Below are 10,693 nucleotides of genomic sequence, written 5' to 3'. Positions count from 1 at the left end.
GTGGCAACATTTTAAGATTTCAGGATTGTTTACTAGTTAATTGCCATTTGTACTCTTTATTATTTATCTTTGTTAATTAACATATATTTTAAATGCTGATAAATCGTGGTTGGCTTCCCATGATATCTGTTAAATTCAATGTTTTATGAATATAATTCTACCACGCAGAGGGGGTTACGCAGCAGCATTTCACATCACCTGACTTAGCTAGATTTCGAAGCTCTGCTCTTCAAATTCATGTAAATTTCAAAGTTTATACATTTAATATATTTAATATGATACTAATTTTTTGTTATAACCAACTGGTACACGAAATATACTAGCTTATTACCTATACAGAAAGGTGATGATCAGCCTTCACTCAGCAAATTGACATGCCCGGCATATGCAGCCATTCTCCGTCTGGATAACATGACTGTCGCCCTCAATACGTCTGGGCACAAATTTAAATAACAATACGCTATTTACATATCAATGTGGCCTCATGCTAATTAAAGCTGCCCCATCCAGGAGTTCATCTATGGCCATATCGATCCTATGCATGCGATACGCATATAAATAGAAAAGTGTATAATGCAATAAACAAAGCGGAACGGTATAACAATTGAAATGGGAGCCATGTTGGAGGCCATTTCTCTGTCATTAAGATGACAGAGGGACAGCTATCTGGATCGATTTCACAACCATTTATACCTATCACCTGTTTTATTGCATTATCATGCGAATTTCCCCGTCTTACCTTGTGGAGGACAGAATTTTACTTAATGAGAATGACTCTGTCATGAGTGACGTAAGTATTGAATACCCTAAATCACGCTTTCAAATGTAGGTTCACTTCCGGGGTTGACTTGTTCGACTTCTCTGCTCGTGAACATTGCACTTCGAAATTTAAACTTCTTTTTGTATAATTTGATCAAGGGAACTTCAAACCTGATTTCCGATTATATAACATTGAAAACAGAAACGGCTTGCTGCAAATTTTAAGTTTCTAACAAAGGGTACTCTCTTAAATTGCCCGATTGAATATTCAATCAAAACGATTGAAACGTTACAATCAAAGAAGAGTGATTCTCAATCTTTAAAGTTAGGGGCAAATCTTTTTCGATTGAATTTTCAGTAGAAAGGATTGATTTTCATTGTTTTTCAATCTTTTGCTGTCCCAAATTAGGGACAAGTCCTTTTCAGTTGAAAAAAAGATTGAAAATGTTCACTCCAAAAGAGTTTGAAATCTCATTCCAAACATATGCAACACATGTCATTTGGCAGTACATTGAGTAATACTTGATTAGATAGTGAAATCAGTCTACAAAGAGAGTTAGAGTCAAAACAAAAAACATTTCAAACTACTATTTTTCAATCTATTTAGATTGATTCCTATCATCAATCGTTAAAAGATTGAAATATTTCAATCGGCCAATTTAAGAGAGTATAGACAAAGATATCGACAATGACGTCACTCAAGAGCTTAGGCAGGATAATAGGAAACCTCGTGACCAAAACCAAAACTAAAACTCAATATTTGAAATGACCGAGTGTAGTGGTTGTATGCAGTTCGCTCAAGCATGTCGATATACCAGTGGCATATTACTTGGCTCCCGAAAACGGACTACAGTGTCTATTCATCTATTGTGTCCGATTTGAGCGCTGACATATTGGAAAATGTTGCCCATCAATATTCATCAGTATACATTTAACGTCCACCAAAATTAGGTGACTTTTGTTTGGCAGTGTGAAATACATCTGACTGGGTGATAAAACACTTAAAGGCGTTGCCATCGTCGAATGGCTGTCTAGTGCTGTTGTGTTTAGTTTCTTTAATAGTTATTTTTACATTCATTAATTCAAGATTTTTTTTTACTTAATTGACAACAAATAAACACAAGTATAAATTAAAAAAATAACACACATAAACAAAAACAAAACCAAACAAATAAATCATGGAGGGGATGACCAGAAGGCCATTAAGGCCAGGGGAAGTCACCACCTCAATGCTCAAGAATTAATCATATTTTGAAATCAAGTCACGATATTTTTCGGAAATGTTTCAGTGAATTGACCGTTTTATTTAATTTTTGGCAATGAATTTCATAATATTGGACCAGCAGTACAAATGGCATGGTCTGCAAATGTTTTATTGTTCTTCATTCAATTGAATTAACCAGCGTTTCTCGTTTGGTAATTATGAATATTGAAACGTAATCTAAAGAAATCATCAATTACGCCCGGTAATTCATTATTACTGTATTTGTGCATAAATACCCTCAATTCAAGATAGGTGCCAGCTAGAGTCCATAGTCCATTTCTGTAATTTCATATTTTTATCCAAGTGCGTTTACATGTACCCCCCCAATATCAGTTTTGCATAATTCAAATGATATAAGGTAAAACAAGAGTACAACATAGAGAATACAAAATATGATAGAATTTGAGTTTATTCATACTCCAATATTACGTGAGTTGGTTTTTGCTTTCCACGTCAAACATTCATCAATAATAACACCTATAGTGGGAATTCCAATTGAATGAACGCAGCTTTCAATAGCGTGACGATTTTTTGCGTACACTGTGCGATGTACGCCAGCGTGTGCGACTGTGCGTGAGTAACGCGGAAGTGAATCCAACCATGCCAACGCACTCGTGATTGGATAGCATTGTATCCAAGGTTGTGCGTTCGCGTTGTAGTTTGAAATACGCAATATACGATCGCGGTTGGATCGAGTGCAGCTGTAAAAAGCTACGTTCATTCAATTGGAATTCTTACTATAGGAATTTGATGTTAGTAACCCGTTCCAGAACTCTCTCATCCTGCCTGTATCACGGTTGCTTGATGACATATAAAACCATAGTCATTTGAAAGTAAAGGTGAACGCTGATGGCGCTATTTAACCTTAATCTTGTTTGCATCTTTACAAGGGTTAGACACTTGTATAATGACTTTAAAACATCACAAAAGGAGCAAGGAAATTTTCAAAAACTCTTCATCATGAAATGTAAGGAATAACTCATTTTATTTGACTAAATTAATTTAAAATATATGTAAATAGCGCCCTCAATTTACACACAAATATACAGTTTATAGAATAGTGGGCCTAAACGTTACCACGAAAAAGCAGAAAAAATGAATAATTTGTTAAAGAAACCAAAATGTATGTTAAAAATAGCTAAAAAGTATGTGTATATTAGTGTGATAGCTGACAATCGTGTTAAGGTCCGTTCATACTACCACCGCATTTGCGATGCGTTGATTTGCGATGCGGTGCGTTGCCGCACTGCATCGTACTGAAAACTACTGCATTGCGATATCGCAATAAAGTTAAATACATTTTAACTTTAAAATGCGACGAGTTGCGTTGAGTTGTGGCAAAAGTAATCAATATATCGGCATCGCAAATCAACGCATCGCAAATGCGGTGGTAGTATGAACGGACCTTTATACTATAAGGATAGATGAATCCGAAGAAGACGAAGAAGACGACCAACAACACATCCAGGAGGGGGGTACTCAAGTTTGGTTTGGGTAGGGAGGTACCGCTGAAAATCTGAAATTTTGATCCATTGATTACACAAAAGCAAACATTTTACAAATTGTCAGGATTCGTAGTCTCATTGGTAGCCGCAGTCAGTGGCCCTCACGGTGAGTCACAAGTAGTGATAGGGTTCAAGTGCTGATACAACGGAGGAAACTTGGAGGGCATTGGACAAGGCTACGGCCATGACGACGCGATGTTACAAGTGCGAGTGATGCGAATTATTTATTCCTCTCCACCTCCAAAACAAAAGCAGATGCATTTCATGAATTTACGCGCCGCGGGGTTTGTCTTTATGACAGATGCATAACCAAAAGCCTGTAAAGAAGAAAGAAGAAACAAGAACGTCACCAACTTATTAAAGCCATATTATAACATTTTCATACAAAATAGATTAGTATTTCTTTGCCATAAAATGTTAGCTTTTACTGTCAGATATATCCCATTTTTAATTTTGAGCCGGACATCTAAGGCAAAGCAAAGAAAATTGGAATTTACTTCCAGCGCCGATGTCACCAATACGTATCACTCCTTCGGACATGTTACGGTATGATCCTTTGTTTGTAGATCACCGTCCCTCACGCCATATGTACGTACTGTGTTATGAACATCGCGTATGCGTTCGACTCCATCGTAAAACGACGGTTCCTGCGTTTTATTCAAAACCTCGGATTTTGACAAAACTACAGCACCTAGGGTCTTGATTTTTGCAGGGTATGTTGGTTTAATAAAGTACAATATAATCGTGTAAAAAAACAAAATTTTGAATAATATTGAGGGCGTCCCCCTCAGCAAATGTTATAATGTGGCTTTAAGGGGCTGTGCAATAATCATGTAATCATGTGTACCCCCGGGGTGGTGAATTCTCAAAATAGTCTGCCAAAAATCGCCCCCCCCCCCTTTCGACATGTCAATAAATCTTTAATATGCATGTGTAACTTACGTTCAACAGCCACGTTGCTGTAACAAAGACATCGACAAGGTAGACGATGGTGTTGTCTCCCGAGGTGTCGGTTGCAGCCTCTATATCCCCTCCGTTGAAAGCGTAAATTGCGTAGCCATTGATTGCGATAACGAGGGTAGTCAGCAGGCAGTACTTTCGGGAAGAAAAAAGAAGATAAAATATAACAAACGGAAATAGTAAATAATGTTTGAATATTTTGGGAAGCAATTATTTCTTTAGTTTCCATGAAACAACTACAAACCAAGTAAATAAAACGAATATGGTCGGTGCAACTAACAGCTTAAAAGCCTGCTATTAAATATTAGATACAAAATAATTAAAGGTCTTTGAACCGATCGACAGCTGCATCCCCTATTTTTCTTCATCAAAAATGAGATTTTGGTATCAAAAGAAAAAGAAAGCTCATATTTTTCTGATTACCTCAGATATTTTTTGCCCGGAGGGCACATCATCCATTTTTGGGTGGGTATGCTCCCCGGGAATTCGGGGGTGGGGGAAGTGACCTCTCCGACAGCTCGGAAGAAATCGACCATTTTTGCTAAGTGCATCTTATTTTTAGCCTGGTAAACACTTTGATTTTCAGCTAAACAGTACAAAATTCAAAAATTTGCACAAATAAACAAAATAAAAATGGTTTTACAAGTACAACCATTCGCCTCGTTATCTGTAAAATTGCAATTTTTTACACTCCCGGGTTTTACCCTGAATTTCAACCGCGGACCCAGAATTTGATATTATAGGGGTGTCTACTATAGGTGAATAGGATGATTTAGCATGATTTTAACAATTTTCCACTGGGATTTTTACCAACCTCCTGGTTTTACATACCATTATAGCGATGCAACAGTTATTGTAGCATTTACAACACGCGGCACAGCAGGCTAATATACCGGTAACTGACATGATCGCCCCATTCACAATCAATAAATAAGCTGCAATTTTCTGGTCGTCATTCAAATATACGTTGAAAACACCATACAGTGATACTGCCACTAATAACACGCCATCCAACTGAAAATAAATAATTATAGAAGATAGAATGAACTAATTGAAGAGGCCAACGCCATATTCTCCACAAAAGAAAGAAAGAAAGAAAGAAAGAAAGAAAAAGAAAGAAAGAAAGAAAGAAAGAAAGAAAGAAAGAAAGAAAGAAAGAAAGAAAGAAAGAAAGAAAGAAAGAAAGAAAGAAAGAAAGAAAGAAAGAAAGAAAGAAAGAAAGAAAGAAAGAAAGAAAGAAAGAAAGAAAGAAAGAAAGAAAGAAAGAAAGAAAGAAAGAAAGAAAGAAAGAAAGAAAGAAAGAAAGAAAGAAAGAAAGAAAGAAAGAAAGAAAGAAAGAAAAAGAAAGAGAGAGAGAAAGAGAGAAAGAGAGAGAGAGAAAGAGAGAGAGAGAGAGAGAGAGAGAGAGAGAGAGAGAGAGAGAGAGAGAAAGAGAGAAGACAGACAGACAGAGAGACAGACAGAAAGACAGACAGAAAGAAAGAAAGAAAGAAAGAAAGAAAGAAAGAAAGAAAGAAAGAAAGAAAGAAAGAAAGAAAGAAAGAAAGAAAGAAAGAAAGAACGAAAGAACGAAAGAAAGAAAGATAGAAGGAAAGAAAGAAAGAAAGAATCCCTTACCAGGTAAATGAAGTTAAAGATGTGCATGCAACACAGTAATCTGTCTGAGAGTTTGACGCCTTCAACATCTTCAGTACTCTCTTCTGCAGCACCAAGTCCACCAGCAACATTGCTAAAATGATCCCCAATACCGTTCTCCATCGATATCATGTCCATGGTGTCAAACGTTTACTTCTGTCAAATTTGAAAACATAAAGCTTTACAAAATATTTGAAAGTGATTTATAGTGCGCTATGTACAGGTATAAACCCACAAACTTTACAGGAATTCGCTGTCTGCTAATTTGCTGACTCTATGGCAGTGGCGTAGCGAGGCAGCGACATGAATCTTGGTCACTTAACCAGTTACCCTCCACACGGAATAGAGCTATTCTATCGTGGTAACTGGATAGTCATGATAGTTGTCCAAGATTATGCTTTCTGCTTACGCGATGGGGGCAGGGGGCACGTGCCCTGGGCTTCAACTTAGGGGGCACAGAATTGACCAATTCAGCATCAATTATGCGACCCCTTCAAGCGATGAAAGTCGATTTTTCGCGCGCTTTGCGCACATTTCAACACAATAGTCATTTGAAAGATTAATTTAAGACCGAAATTCAACTTCATTATAACCAACATTAATTATTGCACAGTTTCTCGCGCTCCGCGCGCAAGTGTTTCAAAAATTGGGAAGGACGCCATTATGTATTCTTTGCCCCGGGCGCCACAACCCCTAGCTACGCCACTGCTATATTGCCAAAGACACACCATATAAATCATTTAGCATCATTGAGGAACGCAACTCATTGTTGGTCGAAGCAGCCAAAATATCAATTAATCTATTTCACCTTATTATTAATTATAGTGCACATTTTTACAAGCTCCGCGAGCAATTGTTTCAAAATTTGGGGAGGGGCGCCATTATGTATTCTTGGCCCGGGCGCCATAACCCCTAGCTACGCCAACAATACCGCATCTACCCTTAACATTTTCATTCCATATCACACACTTGTCTTAATTGGAAATTCAACACATCATTTCAATTGACTTTAAACTATGAAACAAAGTTATCTAACCAAAATCTCTACTTTAAACAAACTGTTCTAAAAGAGCTATTCGTAGAAATATTTCGAATAACGCTCCCTGCGAATTGCAGTTTTGGACAAACAAATCTTTAAATAATATTCAGTTTAGGAAAAACAAATCTTTAAGTAATATTCAATTTAGGAAAAACAAATCTTTAAATAATATTCAAAAACCAAATTGATAATAATGGGGTCAGTAGAATACCACATACCGTATGCAGAGTCATGACAGTGAAATATAGTAATCTTTTAAAAAGCGATGCATATTACACGAACAAATAAAAGTAAAATAGGCCTAACGGTCAAAAATACACATTGAACAAAAATTATTTTAAAAAAAACACCAAATCTGATCCATTTTTTAATTTGATGGTTGAAAAATAAACTTAAAGCATTATAAACTTACCAAATCAGCGACGGCTATTCTTTGACGAGTGGAGTGGAGTTTGAATAAAAGACACCTTGTCAACAACATCAGAAGTCAACTCAAAACGGAATGAATTTCATTACATCCCAACCTGCTTTATATAATAAATAATAATGAAACCGAAAATGCCTCCGAATTTACCTGGAACGACTAAAAATAGGAAATCCTCGGAAGAGTACAAAGAAATGACATGCAATCACAAAAATGCATAAAATGTGATATGTTATGTTCTGATCACAAGAATGTCTTTCTTTGATGTCGATGAGCAGACTTTGATTTTGTGATTTTTGTCAATTTCCTTGAATGAAAAACGAAATTGAAAATGATACTTTTGCCGTTAACTTCATGTCAAAAGGAGGTGAAAACATCAGTTTTGAGATAAAAGGCTATAACTTTTTATGTACCAATTACAGGTATGTAAAAGTATACATTTTTAGCCTGGCTTGAGCATTTTGTTTGAGCCTGGTCCCATCAGGACCCAAGCGTGTCTCCACACGGAGCGAAACAAACAAACAAACATTGCTGGAAACCATGAAGAACACAGATTCTTAAACACTTGTTCCTGCGATCTTATTGGTTCTTAGGTGTATGATATGATACGATATAACACAGTTAGGTAATTATAGTTAATTCCTTGTAAAATTGTGTGTAAATGTGGCACGCGATTAATGTTTTTCATTTGAATTGAAATGATAATAAAGGTATTGCTCTTAGCCGCTGTCGTGCATCTATCGTCTCATATAACACGGGAAACATCATTATTTTGTAGTAAAACAAGGAGGCCTCGTTGTTTTACTTAACTACTTACAGCGGCTAAAATAATACCTTTATTCTCTAATTACGAGGACCTAAACTTGACATCAATATTCAGGGTGTGCGAGGAAAATATACAGGGTGTACCAATTAACTTTTTAATGAACATGTTGTATAGTTTTAAATTGCTTTTTCTTTTCAGGAGCATTTTCACAATATGAGGGGTTCAAAATCAAACAGGGCTTGTTGAAAATGATCAGCGGAAAATGTATAGTGCGATGCTTGCTTATACCATACAGGGTGATCAAAATTATACCTATCTAATTACTCAAAATCGTAATTAATGCTTATTAGCTGCTTAAAATACTTTCAGCAACTGGCTTGAGTCACAAAAATCATAACATCCCAACCCCCAACATTTACCAGGGGAACCATGTCCTTATGCGCAACCAGTGCCGAGCGAAGTGTTTTGGTAGGTTTGAAGTAGACGGACACCCCGCTGAAGATTTAACGAGTCGGAAAGACTCAAGGCCAAAATCACCTTTTATCCGAATTCACTTCAGAAAGCACAACAAAACACACTGTTTGTTTGAGTTTACAAAAATTAGAATCTTAATGAAAAGTAGAGGATGATTGGACAATATCTTACACATAAACAAACATACAATCAACAAAATACGTTAATTTAAGAATTAAGAAAACCAAGAACAGGTGGAATGGGGTTAAAGAACTCGAACAGAGAGGGCGCCACCTCATCTTAATGAGATGAGTCAAGGTCAAACTGACCGGGCAGGACTGCCTTTCAAGAAAACCCAAAAGAGCCAGAAAGAGTACTGAAAATGCCTCACTAATCTGATGAAAGAAGTGAATGAAGAAGATATGCTAGTTTACCTCTACGGATGTGCTAATACAAGGATAGTGGTTGAGATGGGACTCGGCCATGCAGACTGACACCTCATGGAAGAAGCTCCTATATGTCTGGACACCAGAGCTCCTGTCTTTCCATATCAACGCCATCCATGACCAACTTCGTTCACCTGCTAATCTGCAACTGGGGGAAACCCAATCTTGGATTGTGACAACTCTACCATTACCGTAACTGTACCCTGCTCCACATCCTGAATTGTTGCAGCTACTCGCTTGAGAATGGAAGGTACAACTGGCGCCATGACCAAACACTAAGAACAATAGCATCAGGACTCTGGGTTGAAAATGTAGATGAAAAAGAAACCTGCCGCTCCCTTTAACTCTTTATGATATTACACAGTGACTATAATAATACTTGTCACACACAAAGAAGTTGTGTTTGTTTCTCAATTGCCATCAGCCATGACATTGTCTTTTCCTTTAATGTGTCTTATATATGTCCTTATTGTACTCTTGCATGGTCAAACGTCACCCGTATGTGACAGTGCAATGGCAAAACTCACTTGACTGTCAATACCTCAGACAATTTCTTAACTTGAACAATGGATGGAGTTGTTCCATATGTTCTTTCCAAGTTTGACTGTAAACAATTAAGTCATTCACATACGCGACGCGTCCCAACCCTCTATGTCTGCCACAATTTGGTTTACCATTCTTTGGAAAGTTGCAGGCGCATTTTCAAGCCGAATGGCGTAACCTTGTACTAGTAAAGACCAAATGGTGTACAAAAAGCATAAATGTCTTTGGCACAGTCTGTGAGTGGAACCTGTCGGTACCCTTTCAAAAGATCAAATTTGCTAACAAATTTTGCATTCCCAATTTTGTCTATGCAATCAAGTCTTGGAATAGGATACTATAGTCTATCTTTGTATAATCATTCGCAGCTCGTATGTCTGCGACTAACCTGTATGAACCATCAGGCTTGGGAACAAGGATTCATGGTGAACTCCATTCACTAAAAATTGGTTCTATGATATTATTGTCTAGCCATTTTATTTATCTCATTTTTAAGATGTTCCATTTCCAATGGATTGACTTGTGTGGATGCTGCTTAATTGGTTTTGTAACCAACAGCGACATCATGAAGTGCAGTATTTGTTATACGTGGCGTATTAAGAAATATATTGTCAAATTTTTGAATCAAATTTGGAATTTGACTTTGCTGGTCTTGAGAAAGATGCCCTTACTTTTGATCCAAGTTAAAGCACATCAGAATCATTTAGTTTTACATTGTTTCACCTCATTTTCCTGGTCAAATGTGATATCAGAATTGTCGTCATCTTTTCTCTTGTCTACAATGGCGAGTTTGTCTACATCGACATATTTATCTACATTATTAGCATGTTTCACTGTACACACAGGTTTTGAAATGCCACTGTCACTTCTTTCAACATACTCTTTCAGCATTTTATGTGGCA

General features: G+C 36.9%; 1 protein-coding gene across 1 annotated transcript; it reads right to left on the bottom strand.

Moving 5' to 3' along the window:
* Positions 1-2,769: 2,769 nt before the first annotated feature.
* LOC140163902 (uncharacterized) lies at positions 2,770-7,654 on the bottom strand. The gene is made up of 5 exons (XM_072187210.1): positions 7,575-7,654; positions 6,106-6,279; positions 5,320-5,502; positions 4,471-4,623; positions 2,770-3,845 (listed from the first exon to the last, which is right to left on the bottom strand). Exons 2-5 carry the CDS (start codon positions 6,259-6,261, stop codon positions 3,753-3,755), a joined length of 585 nt encoding a protein of 194 aa, XP_072043311.1. The 5' UTR covers positions 6,262-6,279; positions 7,575-7,654; the 3' UTR covers positions 2,770-3,752.
* Between the last annotated feature and the right edge of the window lie 3,039 nt (positions 7,655-10,693).

Source organism: Amphiura filiformis, chromosome 11, assembly GCF_039555335.1.
Source record: "Amphiura filiformis chromosome 11, Afil_fr2py, whole genome shotgun sequence".
Lineage (NCBI taxonomy): Eukaryota > Metazoa > Echinodermata > Ophiuroidea > Amphilepidida > Amphiuridae > Amphiura > Amphiura filiformis.
The sequence above is the reverse complement of the archived record's forward strand: the minus strand, read 5'-3'. Positions and strand labels throughout refer to the sequence as shown.

Excerpts from the sequence above, each read along its gene's own strand:
- LOC140163902 (XM_072187210.1), bottom strand. The coding sequence starts at position 6,261 with ATGGACATGATATCGATGGAGAACGGTATTGGGGATCATTTTAGCAAT. Across the intron at positions 5,503-6,105 it reads TCTTTAACTTCATTTACCTG|TTGGATGGCGTGTTATTAGT; the intron begins GTAAGGGATTCT and ends ATTTATTTTCAG. Across the intron at positions 4,624-5,319 it reads ACTGTTGCATCGCTATAATG|TACTGCCTGCTGACTACCCT; the intron begins GTATGTAAAACC and ends TCTTCCCGAAAG.